The 21463-nt window shown below is 45.3% G+C and overlaps 1 protein-coding gene across 2 annotated transcripts in view; it reads left to right on the top strand.

Annotated features, from left to right (window-relative positions):
• Positions 1-21463, top strand: part of LOC110530698 (leucine-rich repeat and immunoglobulin-like domain-containing nogo receptor-interacting protein 3) — a 120885-nt gene that overhangs the window by 87791 nt on the left and 11631 nt on the right. For both annotated transcript variants that reach the window (XM_021613944.2, XM_021613943.2), the window contains 2 exons: positions 19929-20574; positions 20716-21459. In XM_021613944.2, coding sequence (XP_021469619.2) covers positions 20023-20574; positions 20716-21459 — 1296 coding nt within the window. In that variant the 5' untranslated portion in view covers positions 19929-20022. The remainder of the gene's footprint in view (positions 1-19928; positions 20575-20715; positions 21460-21463) is intronic.

Genomic DNA, 21463 nt, shown 5'->3' with positions numbered 1-21463 from the left:
CTATGCTAGTTTCTGAAACCCCCAACCCACATAAACTGACCCGCTCTATGCTAGTTTCTGAAACCCACAACCCACATAAACTGACCCGCTCTACACTTCTCATATAGACGCCTCAAAAAATAGGTTTTGAAATGAAACAGAACCAGTGTTTTTTGTTGCGCTACCAGAGATGTGGTAGTCTATGAAAGTTATTCTATGGTTCTCCTATGGACAGCCGAATAACCCTTTTGGAACCCTTTTTTCTAAGACTGTATATATGTGGATGTCTGCAACCAGTATGTGTGTGACCATGTGTGACCAAGTGTACTGTATGTTACTCAATAGTTAGTGTGTAAGCCCATGGCTGTGGGTAGTCTCAGTGCAGCCAGAGAAGCAATGATCTGATTGAATCTGACAGGGTGGAAATGTTACAGTGCATCCTCACCTCAACACCCTGACCACTGCAGTGTGTGTGTGTGTGTGTGTGTGTGTGTGTGTGTGTGTGTGTGTGTGTGTGTGTGTGTGTGTGTGTGTGTGTGTGTGTGTGTGTGTGTGTGTGTGTGTGTGTGTGTGTGTGTGTGTGTGTGTGTGTGTGTGTGTGTGTGTGTGTGTGTGTGTGTGTGTTCTCTTTGCTCTTGGTGGCCAGCTCAGAGGTTAACTAGAGCTAACAGCACACCCATGCCCAAGCCTGTCTCTCCTCTCTACACCTCTTTGCCAAAACACAATTCAGATCGGCATTTAGCAAGCCTGCAAATGTTTCATCTTCGTAATGTCATGACAGCTTTTGGACACCTGCCTTGGATCAATATGCAGTAATTCATATTCAAGATACAGGCACTCCAATCAAATATAGATAGAAATCGATCATACACCAAAATGTAACGCACAAAAACTTGGACTGTGACATTGCATCAATAATTATTACAGGCTTTCTGGACAAACTAGAAGATGAAGGTAGAGCTCTCTCTTTTTAAAAAGGACATTTTATTGATTTGTTTTCCCCTTCATCAGAATGTCTGACTAATGGACGTATGCATCACCATTATGGCAGCCTGTCACTGGCTCTACTCTGGACTATGGCTCCTTACTACTTGTTTCTGTAATTAGCTGAGGGTCATGTGAGGACTCACGTCCTTCTTGGTTATAGCTTATGTCCTCTGGCTAGGCTGCTCAGAGCTCTCTCCCTCTGCTTCTATCTCTCTTCCTCTCCTTCTCTAACTGTCCCTCCCGCTCCTTCTCTCTGTCCCTCCCTCTCCTTCTCTCTGTCGCTTTCACTCTCTCTCTCTCTGTCCCTCTCATTCTCTCTTTCCCCCTCTCTTTCCCTCCCTCTCCTTCTCTCTCTCTCCTTCTCCAACTTTCCCTCCCTCTCCTCTCTGTACCTCTCTCTCCTTCTCTCTGTCGCTTTCACTCCCTCTCCTTCTCTCTGTCGCTTTCACTCTCTCTCTCTCTGTCCCTCTCATTCTCTCTGTCCCCCTCTCTCTCTCTCCCTCTCCTTCTCTCTCTCTCTCTCCTTCTCCAACTTTCCCTCCCTCTCCTCTCTGTACCTCTCTCTCTGTACCTCTCTGGCATGGCAAACATATGTAAACATTGCCAAAGTAAGTGAATTAGATAATAAACAAAAGTGAAATAAACAACATAAATTAACAGTGAACATTACGGTGACTTGCGAAAGTATTCACCCCCCTTAGCATTTTTCCTATTTTGTTGCCTTACAACCTGCCATGAAAATTGATTTTCATGTATCATTTGATTTACACAACATGCCTACCACTTTGAAGATGCAAAATATTTTTTGTTGTGAAACAAACAAGAAATAAGACAAAAAAAACTGAAAACTTGAGCGTGCCAAAGTCAATACATTGTAGAGTCACCTTTTGCAGCAATTTCAGCTGCAAGTCTCTTGGGGTATGTCTCTATAAGCTTGGCACATCTAGCCACTAGGATTTTTGCCCATTCTTCATGGCAAAACTGTTCCAGCTCCTTCAAGTTGGGGCGGCAGGGTAGCCTAGTGGTTAGAGCGTTGGACTAGTAACTGAAAGGTTGCAAGTTCAATTCCCCAAGCTGACAAGGTACAAATCTGTCGTTCTGCCCCTGAACAGGCAGTTAACCCACTGTTCCTAGGCTGTCATTGAAAATAAGAATTTGTTCTTAACTGACTTGCCTAGTAAAATAAAGGTATAAAATAAAATAAAAAAAAGTTGGATGGGTTCCACTGATGCACGCATATTTAAGTCATACCACAGATTCTCAATTGGATTGAGGTCTGGGCTTTGACAAGGCCATTCCAAGACATTTAAATGTTTCCCCTTAAACCACTCAAGGGTTGCTTTAGCGGTTTGCTTAGGGTCATTGTCCTGCTGGAAGGTGAACCTCCGTCCCAGTCTCAAATCTCTGGAAGACTGAAACAGGTTTCCCTTAAGAATTTCCATGTATTTAGGGTCATCCATCATTCATTCAATTCTGACCAGTTTCCAAGTCCCTGCCAATGGAAAAAATGATGGTGTTCTCGGGGTGATGAGAGGTGTTGGGTTAATTCCAGGCATAGAGTTTTCCTTGATGGCCAAAAAGCTACATTTTAGTCTCATCTGACCAGAGTAGCTTCTTCCATATGTTTTAGGAGTCTCTTTTAGCGAACACCAAACGTGTTTGCTTATTTTCTTCTTTAAGCAAGGGCTTTTTTCTGACCACTCTTCCGTAAAGCCCAGCTCTGTGGAGGGTATGACTTAAAGTGGTCCTATGGACAGATAATCCAATCTCCGCTGTGGAGCTTTGCAGCTCCTACAGGCTAATCTTTGGTCTCTTTGTTGCCTATTTGATTATGCGCTCCTTGCCTGGTCTGTGGGTTTTGGTGGGTGGCCCTCTCATGGCAGGTTTGCTGTGGTGCCATATTCTTTCAATTTTGTAATAATGGATTTAATGGTGCTCCGTGGAATGTTCAAAGTTTCTGATACTTTTTTATACCCCAATCCTGATCTGTACTTTGTCCCTGACCTGTTTGGAGAGCTCCTTGGTCTTCATGGTGCTGCTAGCTTGCTGGTGCCCCTTGCTTAGTGGTTTTGCAGACTCTGGAGCCTTTCAGAACAGGTGTATATATACTGTGATCATGTGACTGATCATGTGACACTTAGACTGCACACAGGTTACCTTTATTTAACTAATTATGTGACTTCTGACGGTAATTGGTTGCAGCAGATCTTATTTAGGGGATTCATAGCAAATGGATTCATAGCAAATGCACGCACCACATGCACGCACCACATGCACGCACCACATGCACGCACCACATGCACGCACCACATTTCCGTTTTTTTTTTTTTTATAAAAAATTAACAAATAATTTTTTTCATTTCACTTCACAAATTTGGACTATTTTGTGTATGTCCATTACATGAAATCCAAATAAAAATCCATTTAAATTACAGGTTTTAAAATAGGAAAAACACCAAGGGGGATGAATACTTTTGCAAGGCACTGGACACTCACAGATTTTCTAAAAGACATTTCAAATGTCATATTATATTTATGCACAGTGTTGTAACAATGTGCAAATACAAGTACAAAAGTACAAAAGGGAAAATAAACAAACATAAATATGGGTTGTATTTTCAATGGTGTTTGTTTTAAACTGGTTGCCCTTTTCTTGTGGCATCAGGTCACAAATCTTTCTGCTGTGATGGAACACTGTGGTATTTCTTTGTGGATCTGTGTAATCTGAGGGAAATATGTCTCTCTAATATGGTCATACATTGGGCAGGAGGTTAGGAAGTGCAGCTCAGTTTCCACCTCATTTTGTGGGCAGGGTGCATATAGCCTGTCTTCTCTTGAGAGCCAGGTCTGCCTACTGTGGCATTTCTCAATAGCAAGGCTATGCTCACTGAGTCTGTACATAGTCAACGCTTTCCTTAATTTTGGGTCAGTCACAGCGGTCAGGTATTCTGCCAATGTGTCAAGTAATTTTTTTTTTGTTTTCTCATGATTTGGTTGGGTCTAATTGTGTTGCTGTCCTGGGGCTCTGTCGGGTGTGTTTGTGTTTGTGAACAGAGCCCCAGGACCAGCTTGCTTAGGGGCTCTTCTCCAGGTTCATGTTTCTGTAGGTGATGGCTTTGTTACGGTGGTTGTAGAATATAACGATTATTTTCTGGATTTTTATAATTAGCAGGTATTGTCCTAATTCTGCTCTGCATGCATTATTTGGTGTTTTAAGTTGTACACAGGATATTTTTGCAGAATTTTGTATGCAGTCTCAATTTGGAGTTTGTCCCATTTTGTGAATTCTTGGTTGGTGAGCGGACCCCAGACCTCACAACCATAAAGGGCAATGGGTATTGCCCAAAGTCTTTTTTTGCCAGAATTTTATGTTCCTTTTGATGGCATAGAAGGCCCTTCTTGCCTTGTTTATCTCAGCTCATTCACAGCTTTGTGGAAGTTACTTGTGGTGCTGATGTTTAGGCTGAGGTATGTGTCTTTTTTGTGTGCTCTAGGGCAACGTTGTCTAGATGGAATGTGTATTTGTGGTCCTGGACACTGGACCTTTTTTGGAACACCATTATTATTGTCTTACTGAGATTTACTGTCAGGGCCCCAGGTCTGGCACAATCTGTGCAGAATATCTAGGTGCTGCTGTAGGCCTTCTTTGGTTGGTGACAGAAGCACCAGATCATCAGCAAACAGTAGACATTTGACTTCAGATTCTAGTTAGGGTGAGGCCGGATGTTGCAGACTGTTCTAGTGCCTTCACCAATTATCGATATATATGTTGAAGAGGGTGGGGCTTAAGCTGCATCCCTGTCTCACCCCATGGCTCTGTGGAAAGAAATGTGTGTTTTTGACCATTTTAACCGCACACTTGTTGTTTGTGTACATAGATTTTATAATATAGTATGTTTTTCCCCCAATACACTTTCCATCAATTTGTATAGCAGGCTCTCATGCCAAATTGAGTTTGAAATCAACAAAGCATGAGAAGGCTTTGCCTTTGTTTGGTTTGTTTGTTTGTCAGTTAGGGTGTGCAGGATGAAAATGTGGTCTGTCATACGGTAATTTGGTTAAAAAGCCGATTTGACATTTGCTCAGTGCATTGTTTTCACTGAGGAAACATATGAGCCTGATGTTAATGATAATGCAGAGGATTTCCCCAAGGTTGATGTTGACGCATATCCCACGGTAGTTATTGGGGTCAAATTTGTCTCCACTTTTGTGTATTGGGGTGATCAGTCCTTGGTGTCAAATTTTGGGGAAGATGCCAGAAGGATGATGTTAAAGAGTTTAAGTATAGCCCATTGGAATTTGTTGTCTGTATATTTGATCATTTCATTGAGGATACCATCAACACCACAGGCATTTTTGGGTTGGAGGGTTTGTGTATTTTGTATCCTTCTCCTTCTCTCTATGTCCCTCCCTTTCCCTCTTTCTCTCCTTTTGTCTCTACAGTACGGTATGTGACTTCATGTTGAGGTCAGAGTCTGCCACAGTAAAGCAATGGGATGCACTGCTAAACCTTGTGCTCTGCAAACTAAGCACGGATTGAATATTGGACTTGTACATAGCTATGGAAAGCACAAATTGTCAGCTTTCCCTGGGAAGATTCCGCCTCAATTTGTTTCGTGACAATAAACATAGAAGTTCTCCTAAAATCCTGCAGACTGGATGACTGCTGCTAAATTGTGTTTGTGTGAAAGGTTTAGGAAGCTTATAAAGTGGTTATGTCTACTGTGTAGTTGTGTATTTGTGGAAGGTTGAGCAGGCTGCTGTCTCTAAACCCAGTCAGGGCTTACGGGGAGAGAAGCTACGCTTTAAGGAGGAACATGCTCTACTGCCTACATCCCAGCCCTGCCAATCAACATGTCTGACCTATTTACACACACACACACACACACACACACACACACACACACACACACACACACACACACACACACTACCTGATATCAGTACAGGGATGAACATGGGACACAGACCGACAGGTTGACTCTGTTAATTTTTATCAGGTCTTCCTCAGACAGATCTTGTGGATCTCAAGTATTCATACCAATGAGCTAACCTGGATAAATAAAGGTTGAAGGCCCAGTGCAGTGAAAAATGTGATTTTCCTGTGTTAAATATATATTTCTACAGTATGAGGTTGGAATAATACTCTGGACTGGTGCCCCCTGTATATAGCCTTGCTTGTTATTTTACTGCTGTTTTTTATTATTTGTTACTCTTAAAGCATTGTTGGTTAAGGACTTGTAAGTAAGCATTTCACTGTAAGGTCTACCTGTTGTATTTGGCGCATGTGACTAATACAATTTGATTTGATTTGAAATTGTGAAAATAATGATAATGCCATTTTAGTGTAAGAACTGTTTGAAATGCAACATCACCAGGCTGTACAAGTCAAAAGACCAATAAAAAATATAGTTTCAAACCTCTCTGCCAATAACAGTTAGTTCGTTTTCAGGTTACATATCCCTCCCATTAGGGTCGTCCAATTAGGCCACTCACTTAAACCACCCCCCGACAGACGAGCTAAATTCTTGCTTTTGAAATTGCTTGTTGCTAAAAAGCTATTTTAGTTTATTTTTGACCATTTTAATTGAACAAAAATAACATTAAGGTACTTAATAGTTACCAAGAACTTATTTGATATTGAGATAAAAATGGCTGCATCTGGGCCTTTAAACAAATGATGCTAGTGGTGTGTCTGGACATCAGGCCAGTGTTGGGAGAAGTGTGGGGCTGTTTAGGCTGTTCTGTGTGTTTGGGGACTAGTGGTGTGTCTGGACATCAGGCTGTTCTGTGTGTTTGGGGACTAGTGGTGTGTCTGGACATCAGGCTGTTCTGTGTGTTTGGGGACTAGATGTGTGTCTGGACATCAGGCTGTTCTGTGTGTTTGGGGACTAGTGGTGTGTCTGGACATCAGGCTGTTCTGTGTGTTTGGGGACTAGTGGTGTATCTGGACATCAGGCTGTTATGTGTGTTTGGGGACAATTGGTGTGTGTGTGCATCAAATCAAATCAAGTCAAATTGTATTAGTCACATGCGCCATTAAAACAGGTGTAGACCTTACAGTGAAATGCTTTCTTACGAGCCCCTAACTAACAGTGCAGTTTCAAAAAATATGGATTAGAATAAGAGATAAAAGTAACAAGTAATTAAAGAACAGCAGTAAAAAAATAACAATATATACAGAGGGGTGCCGGTACAGAGTCAATGTGTGGGGGCACCGGTTAGATGAGGTTGTATGTACATGTAGGAAGTGTTAAAAATTACTATGCATAGATGACATCAGAGAGTGGTAGCCATTTTACAAGATGTTCAGGAGTCTTATGGCTTGGGGGTAGATGCTGTTTAGAAGCCTCTTGGACCTAGACTTGTAGCTCTGGTATCGCTTGCTGTGTGGTACCAGACAGAACCGTCTATGATTAGGGTGGCTGGAGTCTTTGACAATTTTTAGGGCTTCCTTCTGATACCGCCTGGTATAGAGGTCCTGGATGGCAGGAAGCTTGGCCCCAGTGATGTACTGGGCCATTCGCACTACCCTCTATAGTGCCTTGTGGTCGGAGGCTGAGCAGTTGCCACACAAGTCAGTGATGCAACCTGTCAGGATGCTCTCGATGGTGCAGCTGAAGAACCTTTTGATGATCTGAGGACCCATGCCAAATCTTTTCAGTCTCCTTAGTCGGAATAGGTTTTGAGAATGTTGGCGTGCTCGTTCCTCTTTTTCCTATAGTCCATAATAATCTTCTTTGTAGTGATCACGTTGAGGGAGAGGTTGTTGTCCTGGCACTACGCGGCCAGGTCTCTGACCTCCTCCCTATAGGCTGTCTCGTTGTTGTCGGTGATCAGGCCTACCACTGTTGTGTCATCGGCAAATTTAATGATGGTGTTGGAGTCGTGCCTGGCCGTGCAGTCATGAGTGAACAGGGAGTATAGGAGGGGACTGAGCACGCACCCCTCTGAGGGGCCCCTGTGTTGAGGATCAGCGTGGAGGATGTGTTGTTACCTACCCTTACCACCTGGGGGCGGCCCATCAGAAAGTCCAGGATCTAGTTGCAAAGGGAAGTGTTTAGTCCCAGGGTCCTTAGCTTATTGATGAGCTTTGAGGGCAATATGGTGGTGAACGCTGAGCTGTAGTCAATGAATAGCATTCTCACATAGGTGTTCCTTTTGCCCAGGTGAGAAAGGTCAGTGTGGAGTGCAATAGAGACCACATCATCTGTAGATCTGTTGGGGCGGTATGCAAATTGGAGTAGGTCTATGGTTTCTGGGATAATGGTGTTGATGTGAGACATGACCAGCCTTTCAAAGCACTTCGTGGCTACAGACGTAAGAGCTACGGGTCGGTAGTCATTTTGGCAGTTTACCTTAGTGTTCTTGTGCACAGGGACTATGGTTGGCTGCTTGAAACATGTTGGTATTACAGACTCAGACAGGGAGAGGTTGAATATGTCAGTGAAGACACTTGCTAGTTAGTACACGTCCTGGTATTCCGTCTGACCTTGTGAATGGTGACCCGTCTAAAGGTCTTACTCACATTGGCTGTGGAGAGCGTGATCACACAGTCTTCCAGTACAGCTGGTGCTATCATGCATGTTTCAGTGTTATTTGCCTCGAAGTTAGCATAGAAGTAGTTAAACTTCTCCGGTAGTCTCGTGTCACTGGGCAGCTCTCGGCTGTGCTTCCCTTTGTAGTCTGTAATGGTTAGCAGACCCTGCCACATCCGACGAGTGTCAGAGTGTGTAGTACGACTCAATCTTAGTCCTGTATTGACGCTTTGCCTGTTTGATGATTCGTCAGAGGGCATAGCAGGATTTCTTATAAGCTTCCGGGTTAGAGTCCCGCTCCTTGAAAGCGGCAGATCAAGCCTTTATCTCAGTGCGGATGTTGCCTGTAATCCATGGCTTCTGCTTGGGGTATGTACGTACGGTCACTGTGGGGACAACGTCATCTATGCACTTATTGATGAAGCCAATGACAGATGTGGTGTACTCCTCGATGCCATTGGAGGAATCCTGGAACATATTCCAGTCTGTGCTAGCAAAACAGTCCTGTAGTTTAGCATCTGCTTCATCTGATCACTTTTTTTATTGATCTAGTCACTGATGCTCCCTGCTTTAATTGTTGCTTGTAATAGGAATCAGGAGGCTAGAATTATGGTCAGATTTGCCAAATGGAGAGCGAGGGAGAGCTTTGTATGCATCTCTATGTGTGGAGTATAGGTGGTCCAGAGTTATTTTCCCTCTGGTTGCACATTTAACATGCTGATAGAAATTTTGTAAAATGGATTTAAGAAACTTAAAAATGTAAGTTTCCCTGCATTAAAGTCCCCGGCTACTAGGTGCGCCGCCTCTGGGTGAGCGTTTCTTGTTTGCTTAAAGTGTAATGCAGCTCATTCAATGCTATCTTAGTGCCAGCCTCTGACTGTGGTGGTATGTAAACAGCTACAAAGAATATAGATGAAAACTCTCTCGGTAGGTAGTGTGGTCTGCAGCTTATTATGAGAAACTCTACCTCAGGCAAGCTTTAGCTTGAGACTTCCTTAGATATTGTGCACCAGCTGTTGTTTACAAAAATACAAAGTCTTACCAGACGCCGCTGTTCTATGCTGCCGGTACATCTTATAACCAGCCAGCTGTATCTTGATAGTGTCGTCGTTCATCCACGACTCCGTGAAGCATATGATGTTACAATTTTTAATATACCATTGGTAGTTTAATCTTCCCAATAACTCGTCCATTTCATTGTCCAAAGATTGCATGTTTGCTAGCAGAATTGAGAGGAGTGGGGGTTTATTTGATCGCCTCTGACTTCTCAGAAGGCAGCCTGCCCTCCGGCCTCTCTTTCTCCGCCTCCTCTTCACGCAGATCACTGGGTTCGGGGCCTGTTCCCGGGGGAGCCGTGTATCCTTGGGCTCGTCAGAGTCATGAAAGAAGAAAAAGGATTCTGCTAGTCCGTGGTGAGTAGTCGCAGTCCTGATGTCTAGAAGTTATTTTCGGTCATAAGAGACGGTATCGGCAACATTATGTACAAAAAATAGTTAAAACATAAGTTACAAACAACACAGATAAACAAACAAAAAAACACAATCTGTTGGGGACACGTAAAACGTCTGCCTTCCGCTCCGGCGCCACCTTCTGCTCCTGCGCCATCAGGCTTTTCTGTGTGTTTAGGGACTAGTGGGATCATGCTGTTCTGTGTGTTTGGGGACTAGTAGGATCATGCTATTCCCCAAACACACAGAAAAGCCTGATGTCCAGACACACCCCTAGTCCCCAAACACACAGAGTGTGTCTGGACATCAGGCTTTTCTGTGTGTTTGGGGACTAGCGGGATCATGCTATTCTGTGTGTTTGGGGACATGGGGTGTGTCTGGACATCAGGCTATTCTGTGTGTTTGGGGACTAGTGGGATCATGCTGTTCTGTGAGTTTGGGGACTAATGGGATCATGCTATTCTGTGTGTTTGGGGACTAGGGGTGTGTCTGGACATCAGGCTATTCTGTGTGTTTGGGGACTAGTGGGATCATGCTGTTCTGTGTGTTTGGGGACTAGGGGTGTGTCTGGACATCAGGCTATTCTGTGTGTTTGGGGACTAGGGGTGTGTCTGGACATCATGCTGTTCTGTGTGTTTGGGGACTAGTGGTGTGTCTGGACATCATGCTGTTCTGTGTGTTTGGGGACTAGTGGTGTGTCTGGACATCATGCTGTTCTGTGTGTTTGGGGACTAGTGGTGTGTCTGGACATCATGCTGTTCTGTGTGTTTGGGGACTAGTGGTGTGTCTGGACATCATGCTGTTCTGTGTGTTTGGGGACTAGGGGTGTGTCTGGACATCATGCTGTTCTGTGTGTTTGGGGACTAGTGGTGTGTCTGGACATCATGCTGTTCTGTGTGTTTGGGGACTAGATGTGTGTCTGGACATCATGCTGTTCTGTGTGTTTGGGGACTAGTGGTGTGTCTGGACATCATGCTGTTCTGTGTGTTTGGGGACTAGGGGTGTGTCTGGACATCATGCTGTTCTGTGTGTTTGGGGACTAGTGGTGTGTCTGGACATCATGCTGTTCTGTGTGTTTGGGGACTAGTGGTGTGTCTGGACATCATGCTGTTCTGTGTGTTTGGGGACTAGTGGTGTGTCTGGACATCATGCTGTTCTGTGTGTTTGGGGACTAGGGGTGTGTCTGGACATCATGCTGTTCTGTGTGTTTGGGGACTAGGGGTTTGTCTGGACATCATGCTGTTCTGTGTGTTTGGGGACTAGGGGTGTGTCTGGACATCATGCTGTTCTGTGTGTTTGGGGACTAGTGGTGTGTCTGGACATCATGCTGTTCTGTGTGTTTGGGGACTAGTGGTGTGTCTGGACATCATGCTGTTCTGTGTGTTTGGGGACTAGTGGTGTGTCTGGACATCAGGCTGTTCTGTGTGTTTGGGGACTAGATGTGTGTCTGGACATCATGCTGTTCTGTGTGTTTGGGGACTAGATGTGTGTCTGGACATCATGCTGTTCTGTGTGTTTGGGGACTAGTGGTGTGTCTGGACATCATGCTGTTCTGTGTGTTTGGGGACTAGGGGTGTGTCTGGACATCAGGCTATTCTGTGTGTTTGGGGACTAGTGGGATCATGCTGTTCTGTGTGTTTGGGGACTAGGGGTGTGTCTGGACATCAGGCTATTCTGTGTGTTTGGGGACTAGGGGTGTGTCTGGACATCATGCTGTTCTGTGTGTTTGGGGACTAGTGGTGTGTCTGGACATCATGCTGTTCTGTGTGTTTGGGGACTAGTGGTGTGTCTGGACATCATGCTGTTCTGTGTGTTTGGGGACTAGTGGTGTGTCTGGACATCATGCTGTTCTGTGTGTTTGGGGACTAGTGGTGTGTCTGGACATCATGCTGTTCTGTGTGTTTGGGGACTAGGGGTGTGTCTGGACATCATGCTGTTCTGTGTGTTTGGGGACTAGTGGTGTGTCTGGACATCATGCTGTTCTGTGTGTTTGGGGACTAGATGTGTGTCTGGACATCATGCTGTTCTGTGTGTTTGGGGACTAGTGGTGTGTCTGGACATCATGCTGTTCTGTGTGTTTGGGGACTAGGGGTGTGTCTGGACATCATGCTGTTCTGTGTGTTTGGGGACTAGTGGTGTGTCTGGACATCATGCTGTTCTGTGTGTTTGGGGACTAGTGGTGTGTCTGGACATCATGCTGTTCTGTGTGTTTGGGGACTAGTGGTGTGTCTGGACATCATGCTGTTCTGTGTGTTTGGGGACTAGGGGTGTGTCTGGACATCATGCTGTTCTGTGTGTTTGGGGACTAGGGGTTTGTCTGGACATCATGCTGTTCTGTGTGTTTGGGGACTAGGGGTGTGTCTGGACATCATGCTGTTCTGTGTGTTTGGGGACTAGTGGTGTGTCTGGACATCATGCTGTTCTGTGTGTTTGGGGACTAGTGGTGTGTCTGGACATCATGCTGTTCTGTGTGTTTGGGGACTAGTGGTGTGTCTGGACATCAGGCTGTTCTGTGTGTTTGGGGACTAGATGTGTGTCTGGACATCATGCTGTTCTGTGTGTTTGGGGACTAGATGTGTGTCTGGACATCATGCTGTTCTGTGTGTTTGGGGACTAGTGGTGTGTCTGGACATCATGCTGTTCTGTGTGTTTGGGGACTAGGGGTGTGTCTGGACATCATGCTGTTCTGTGTGTTTGGGGACTAGTGGTGTGTCTGGACATCATGCTGTTCTGTGTGTTTGGGGACTAGTGGTGTGTCTGGACATCATGCTGTTCTGTGTGTTTGGGGACTAGTGGTGTGTCTGGACATCATGCTGTTCTGTGTGTTTGGGGACTAGGGGTGTGTCTGGACATCATGCTGTTCTGTGTGTTCTATCCACATCGATGGAACAGTAGTGGAGAGGGTAGCAACTTTTAAGTTCCTCGGCATACACATCACAGACAAACTGAATTGGTCCACTCACACAGACAGCATCGTGAAGAAGGCGCAGCAGCGCCTCTTCAACCTCAGGAGGCTGAAGAAATTCGGCTTGTCACCAAAAGCACTCACAAACTTCTACAGATGCACAATCGAGAGCATCCTGGCGGGCTGTATCACCGCCTGGTATGGCAACTGCACCGCCCTCAACCGTAAGGCTCTCCAGAGGGTAGTGAGGTCTGCACAACGCATCACCGGGGGCAAACTACCTGCCCTCCAGGACACCTACACCACCTGATGTCACAGGAAGGCCATAAAGATCATCAAGGACATCAACCACCCGAGCCACTGCCTGTTCACCCCGCTATCATCCAGAAGGTGAGGTCAGTACAGGTGCATCAAAGCTGGGACCGAGAGACTGAAAAATAGCTTCTATCTCAAGGCCATCAGACTGTTAAACAGCCACCACTAACACTGAGTGGCTGCTGCCAACACACTGACACTGACTCAACTCCAGCCACTTTAATAATGGGAATTGATGGGAAATGATGTAAATATATCACTAGCCACTTTAAACAATGCTACCTTATATAATGTTACTTACCCTACATTATTCATCTCATATGCATACGTATATACTGTACTCTATATCATCGACTGTATCCTTATGTAATACATGTATCACTAGCCACTTTAAACTATGCCACTGTTTACATACTCATCTCATTTGTACATACTGTACTCGATACCATCTACTGTATCTTGCCTATGCTGCTCTGTACCATCACTCATTCATATATCCTTATGTACATATTCTTTATCCCCTTACACTGTGTACAAGACAGTAGTTTTGGAATTGTTAGTTAGATTACTTGTTATTACTGCATTGTCGGAACTAGAAGCACATGCATTTCGCTACACTCGCATTAACATCTGCTAACCATGTGTATGTGACAAATAAAATTTGATTTGATTTGATTTTGTGTTTGGGGACTAGTGGTGTGTCTGGACATCATGCTGTTCTGTGTGTTTGGGGACTAGGGGTGTGTCTGGACATCATGCTGTTCTGTGTGTTTGGGGACTAGTGGTGTGTCTGGACATCATGCTGTTCTGTGTGTTTGGGGACTAGTGGTGTGTCTGCTCCACTTGCCCCTCTCATCTCTCTCAGCTGAAGTCTTAACATCTGAACCGGTGTTAAATGCTGAATACTGTGTGAGTTTAGGGACCCAGGGCCAACAAATGAGCACAGTGGGGCGGTGTGTGCGCGTGTGCGTGCGCGTGTGTGTGGGTGTGTGTGTGTGTGTGTGTGTGTGTGCGCGTGTGCGTGCGCGTGTGTGTGGGTGTGTGTGTGTGTGTGTGTGTGTGGGTGGGTGGGTGTGCGTGCGTGCGTGAGCGTGTGTGCAGGTGGTGGAACCAGCTGTCAAACTGACCCTCAGCTCACTAATGAGTAGGACCAGACAGAAACTGTAGGGAAGTTTTCTCAGCAATATTTTCACTGCCTTGTAGCTCGGTTGGGTCTGATTTGAGTTAAATTTCCATATGTATGATGTGCAAATGTTTTTATTGGGATATAATGACATTATGTCTCCAGCTGGCTGCACTAATTTTTGTTTGTTTTTATCTTTATTTAACTAGGCAAGTCAGTCTTTGGGCTTAGATCCCGCTTATGGGATCGATATGACAACAGCCAGTGAAAGTGCAGGGCGCCAAATTCAATACAACAGAAATCTCATAATTAAAATTCCTCAAACATACAAGTATTTTACACCATTTCAAAGATACACTTCTTGTTAATCCCACCACAGTGTCTGATTTCAAAAACGCTTTACAGCTAAAGCAAACCAAACGATTATGTTAGGTCAGAGCCAAGTCACAGAAAAACAGCCAAAGAGAGGAGTCATAAAAAGCACAAATAGAGATAAATTAATCACTAACCTTTGCAGAGAGCCACATCAATTTACAGAAATACTCATAATAAACATTGCTAAAAGATACAACTAATATGAACAGAATTCTAGATACACTTCTCCTTAATGCAACCGCTGTGTCAGATTTATTTTTTAAATTATGGAAAAGCACACCATGCTATAATCTGAGTACGGCCAAAACAACCCAAACAGATAATCCGCCATGTTGTGTAGTCAACAGAATTCAGAAATAGCATTATAAATATTCACTTACCTTTGATGATCTTCATCAGAATACACTCCCAGGAATCCCAGTTCCACAATAAAGGTTTGTTTTGTTTGATAATGTCCATTATTTATGTCCAAATACCTCCTTTTGTTAGCGCGTTCAGTTCACAAATCCAAATTCATGACGCGCGATCACTAGGAGCAGTCAAAAAGTCAAAAAGTTCCGTTACAGTCCGTAGAAACATGTCAAACGATGTATAGAGTCAATCTTCAGGATGTTTTTAACATAAATCTTCAATAATGTTCCCACCGGAGAATTCCTTTGTCTTCAGAAATGCAATGGAACAGAGCTCGCTCTCACCTGAACGAGCGTGGCCAGCTCGTGGCTCTCTGGCAGACCTATGACTCATTCCCCTCTCATTCGCCCCCACTTCACAGTAGAAGCATCAAACAAGGTTCTAAAGACTGTTGACATGTAGTGGAAGCCTTAGGAAGTGCAATATGACCAATATCCCACTGTATCTTCGATAGGCAATTAGTTGAAAACCTACAAACCTCAGATATTCCACTTACTGGTTTTTGCCTGCCATATGAGTTCTGTTATACTCACAGACATCATTCAAACAGTTTTAGAAACTTCAGAGTGTTTTCTATCCAAATAATATGCATATCTTAGCTTCTGAGTAGGAGGCAGTTTACTCTGGGCACCTTATTCATCCAAGCTACTCAGCCATTAGAAGTATTAAGAACAAAATGTTATTTTCAATGACAGCCTAGTGGGTTAACTGCCTGTTCAGGGGTAGGAGGACAGATTTGTACCTTGTCAGCTTGGGGATTTGAACTTGCAAACTTTTGGTTACTAGTCCAACACTCTAACCACTAGGCTACCCTGCCGCCCGTTAACAGGCCTAACAGGCCATTGTGCTCAAATGAACTCAAGCTTACGGACAATGTCAAATGGGATATAGCGAAGCGCCTGAGTGAGTCGGGTGCGCAATTATCCCTTTCATGCCCTGCCTCCAGTCCACTTACCAATATCTGAACAAGAGCCTCAAAATTGCAACAAGGGGTTCTGTGAAAATTGAATTTAATCAGAAGCCACTGCCAGATTTCTGGACTAGGCTGCACTTAGAGTATCTTGCCTTTGCAAATTGCGCTGTTAAGACACTGATGCCCTTTACAACCATGTGCCTATGTGAGAGTGGATTCTCAGCCCTCACTAGCATGAAAACTAAATGCAGGCGCAGACTGTGTGTGGAAAAATATTTAAGACTTAGACTCTCTCCAATACAACCCAACATTGCAGTTATGTGCATCCTTTCAAGCACACCCTTCTCATTAACCTGTGGTGAGTTATTCACCATTTTCAATTAACAAATAAGGTTTTATATGTAAGATGGTTAAATAAAGAGCAAAATTATTGATTATTATTATTATTTGTGCCCTGGTCCTATAAGAGCTCTTTGTCACTTCCCACGAGCCGGGTTGTGACAAAACTCACACGCTGTCACGTTCTGACCTTTATTTCCTTTGTTTTGTATTTATTTAGTATGGTCAGGGCGTGAGTTGGGTGGGCAGTCTATGTTTGTTTTTCTAGGTTTTGGGTATTTCTATGTTTCGGCCTAGTATGTTTCTCAATAAGAGGCAGGTGTCATTAGTTGTCTCTGATTGAGAATCATACTTAGGTAGCCTGGGTTTCACTGTGTGTTTGTGGGTGATTGTTCCTGTCTCTGTGTTTTGCACCAGACAGAGCTGTTTTTGGTTTTCCACGTTTATTGTTTTGTAGTGTTCGTGTTTATCTTTGTTTATTAAACATGAATCAATATAACCACGCTGCGTTTTGGTCCGCCTCTACTTCACCACAGGAAAACCCTTACACACTCATTCTTATGTTTAATAAATGTATTGTAAAGTGTGTGTGTAGCGGGCTTACAATGATGTCAAAAAACAACATTTGAGAGTGCGTTGACCCTGGTGCTAGAGGGGGTACAACTGGAGGTTGAATGTTTGAAGGGGTACGGGACTATAAAAGGTTTGGGAAACACTGATCCAGACCCTTCAAATACAGTATTGCAGCTGGCGGGCTGTGCTTTATTTTGACAGGGGAGGGGACGTGTGTGTGTGTGTGTGTGTGTGTGTGTGTGTGTGTGTGTGTGTGTGTGTGTGTGTGTGTGTGTGTGTGTGTGTGTGTGTGTGTGTGTGTGTGTGTGTGTGTGTGTCTGTGTGTGTGTCTGTGTGTGTGTGTGTGTGTTACACAATCTGTGTGGGTTTACCAATGCCTCTGTATGGAAAGCAGGCTATTAATAGTAAATGTGGAGGATATACATTCTCTGTCTTAAATCTCTAGGAACCTTAGAGAATATATGGCATATATGGCATGTACAGCATATGATATCATGTAGAACATGCACCTCGTAATCCTACCTCAAATTTCCTCCTCATCTAAGGAAAATGTTGATTGGGTTTGAAGTTTGTTGATATTCAGAATGCCTATACTGTAATCTAATACAAATCCACAAATGTAATTGTTTTTTCCGTGATAATTTGACAGAAAAGGGTATAGCAATTAATTTTAGTTAGAGGAAAAGCAATATCCAGTGAGCGTTGTCTCTCATCCAAAAGTGGTGGAACTCTGCTTGCCCAAAGTTCAAACTCTGTTTATACCGTTTTTAATCATAGTTGCAATAAAATAGTATAAAGGAAATAACTGTGCAAAAAGGGAATGTTTTTCATCTCTTTGAGACAGAGACAGAGGAGAGTGTGGCTCTTCGCCCCGTGACTCAACCCCAGAACGGAGAGTGTTGCTCTTCGCCCCATGACTCAACCCCAGAACGGAGAGTGTGGCTCTTCGCCCCGTGACTCAACCCCAGAACGGAGAGTGTTGCTCTTCGCCCCGTGACTCAACCCCAGAACGGAGAGTGTGGCTCTTCGCCCCGTGACTCAACCCCAGAACGGAGAGTGTGGCTCTTCGCCCCGTGACTCAACCCCAGAACGGAGAGTGTGGCTCTTCGCCCCGTGACTCAACCCCAGAACGGAGAGTGTGGCTCTTCGCCCCGTGACTCAACCCCAGAACGGAGAGTGTGGCTCTTCGCCCCGTGACTCAACCCCAGAACGGAGAGTGTGGCTCTTCGCCCCATGACTCAACCCCAGAACGGAGAGTGTGGCTCTTCGCCCCTTGACTCAACCCCAGAAGGGAGAGTGTGGCTCTTCGCCCCGTGACTCAACCCCAGAACGGCGCCCAATAAACACCAACTAGAACATGTATTATTCATCTGTTTAGCTCTGCCTGAAAAACAACCAATCTTCAGAGTGCTTTTTAACATCCCTCCAGGAAAGGCCCTGTGATGTGTTATATGAACTTCTTCTTCTCATTCATCTTAAAATTCACACTTTTAAAGCAGCGCAGACTTTGGTTTAATGTCTGCTTCTTTCATGGTGTTTCACAGCTGAAAACAGTGAATATGATACGGTGAATTATCAACCCTTCAATCTTTTAAAATAGCAACCTTAAGAATTTAGAGAATATATTTAGTATCTCTTAAGTGGTTCTTTTATAATAAGTTACTTAGTGTGGCTCTTTAACTCTACCTGTTTTATCTTTATCTTCTGTTCTATCTTGTTAACCCTTTCACACGTACCATCACACGGGTCTGGTCGTTCTACAGTGAAAGGGTTAACCCTGGGGTCTCGCGCTCTACTTCAGCAAGCCAATCAATAATGTTGAACCTCCTTTGTGCGTGTGTGCGTGTGCGTGTGTGTGGGTGTGCACTTGTGTGGGTGTATTAGTGATGGTGAACGTTCTGGACCTTTTGGCAGGTGTCCTCTGAAAAATCACTCGATGACAACATTGCGTGGGAGACTTGACAGGTTGCATCAAGGAATGTTTAAGCATCAGCTTTTCATCTCATGTTAGTGGAGAAGAAAACTAAAATGCTTTTTTTCATTTATTCAAAGGGAATGACACATCCTACACACAGAAAGACCCACGGACAGAAACATACACACACTTTCCCACACAATGACTCATAGTGACATGAATTTGACAAGCCTTTCACAGGCATCGGAGGGATGGTTTTCAGGCAAACCCTGTTGTCTCTCTGCATGGCGTCATTGGTGTGTCGAGGTGAGAACAGAGCACATGCCAAGGAGGAGAGAAGGGGAGGAAACATGCATGAATTCAGACGGGATGCTTCTCACTCACGTGACTCCCAATGCCCTAGTTCTGCTGCTACACTCATTGATTAATGAACAAGTGTCTTCCATCATCTTAAATATTGTCAGCAGAATAGTGTGCCTGCAATGTCATGGTGTCAGTCTAAGCTCTTGGTGACATGTCTAAGCTCTTTCATGACAGTTGTAGGGAGCATGGATTATTCTGGGTACTGAATGGCATTTTTATGACATCTTTTTAACCTTAATTTAACTAGGCAAGTCAGTTAACAATGACGGCCTACCGGGGAACAGTGGGTTAACTGCCTTGTTCAGGTGCAGAAGAACAGATTTTTGCCTTGTCAGCTCGGAGATTTGATCCAGCAACCTTTCGGTTACTGGCCCAACGCTCTAACCAGCTCTTTCATGACAGTTGTAGGGAGCATGGATTATTCAGCATACCGAACTGCATTTTTATGAGCATGTGTTGGTTGATAGGTGTTTTAAAATACCTCCATTGGTCTTCCTCTCTGCCCTCTCCCCTCTTCATCCTCTCTTCTATCTCTGTACATTATTCCTTCCACTCCTCTCTTCTAAATTTCACCTCAGCCCTCCCTTCTCCTTTCTCCCTCGTTCCCTCTTTCTTTAACCTCATCTCTTTATTTACCTTCTCCTCCCACATTTGCTCCCTTTCTACTCTCTACTCCTCTACTCCTTCTCTCTATTCCCACTCTTCTCACTAACCTCTCGTCCCTCTGTCTCCCTCTCTCTATAGGTGTGTGGTAAACTGACCCGGCCTGTGATAGGCTAGGAGTCAGCACTGACCCAGCCTGTGATAGGCTAGGAGTCAGATCAGGACCACCAGGGCCATGACTGGCTCCCCGGGCATCAGTGGGCAGTCCCTGTCACCATGGCGGTGGCTGAGTCGCTGGGGGCCGGTCCTGCTGCTGGTTACCATGACAACCCTACTGCCAGGTTGTTGCCAGGCATGCCCTCCACGGTGCGAGTGCTCGGCCCAAATCCGGTCCGTCTTGTGCCAGCGGCGGCGGCTCACCGGCATCCCAGAGGGCATCCCCACGGAAACTCGCCTCCTGGACCTCAGCCGGAACCGTCTCCGCTGGGTGGAGATGGGTGACCTGGCGCCGTATCCGCACCTTGAAGAAGTGGACCTGAGTGAGAACCTCATTGCCACACTGGAGCCCAACGCGTTCGCCAACCTGCAGAGCCTCCGGGTGTTACGGCTGAGGGCGAACCAGTTGAAACTTGTACCCATGGGGGCCTTCGCCAAGCTGGTCAACCTGACCACGCTGGACCTGAGTGAGAACAAACTGGTTATTCTGTTGGACTACACCTTCCAGGACCTGAGGAGTCTAAGACACCTGGAGGTGGGAGACAATGACCTGGTCTACATCTCTCATGAGGTATTGAGCTGTTATCCATTTGATCATTAATTTTTCAAGCACTATGTTGTTCCTGATCTGTCTATAATATTTTATTGATTCTTCTATGTTTCCAAGATTGGAGCTCACAACTAATCAAATTGGATTTTGTTGTGTTTGAAGGCCTTCTCTGGCCTGCTAGGGGTGGAGGATCTGACCATTGAACGCTGCAACCTGACTTCCATCTCTGGCCAGACGCTGTCCTACCTACGCAGCCTGGTCACTTTGCGACTACGCCAGCTCAGCATCCCCGCCCTGGAGGACCATAACTTCCGTAAGCTGGCCAACCTCCGGGGGCTGGAGATCGACAACTGGCCTTACCTGGAATACATCTCCCCCCTGAGCTTCCAGGGTCTGGACCTGTACTGGCTGTCCATCACCAACAGCAACATGACCTCCGTCCCCTCGTCCTCCTTCAGAAACCTGATCCACCTCACCCATCTCAACCTGTCCTACAACCCCATCACCACCCTGGAGCCTTGGGCCTTCAGGGACCTGCTGAGGCTCAAAGAGCTGATCATGGTGAACACGGGCCTGGCTACGGTGGAGCCCCACTCCCTGGGAGGCCTCAGACAGATCCGGGTCCTCAACTTCTCCTCCAATGACCTCCAGACTCTGGAGGAGGGATCGTTCCACTCTGTAAACAGCCTGGAGACGCTGCGGGTGGATGGGAACCCACTGCTGTGTGACTGCCGTTTGTTGTGGATCCTGCAGAGACGCAAGACCCTCAACTTTGACGGCAGGGTGCCTGTGTGCGCTGGGCCGGTGGAGGTGCAGGGGAACAGCCTCAGCACCTTCACCGACTCAGCGCTCTTTGATCACTTCACCTGCCAGAAGCCCAAGATACGCAACCGCAAGCTTCAACAGGTAA

The sequence above is a fragment of the Oncorhynchus mykiss genome, chromosome 8 (assembly GCF_013265735.2).
Source record: "Oncorhynchus mykiss isolate Arlee chromosome 8, USDA_OmykA_1.1, whole genome shotgun sequence".
Lineage (NCBI taxonomy): Eukaryota > Metazoa > Chordata > Actinopteri > Salmoniformes > Salmonidae > Oncorhynchus > Oncorhynchus mykiss.
Note: the sequence above shows the minus strand (reverse complement) of the source record. Positions and strands in the feature narration are given on the sequence as shown.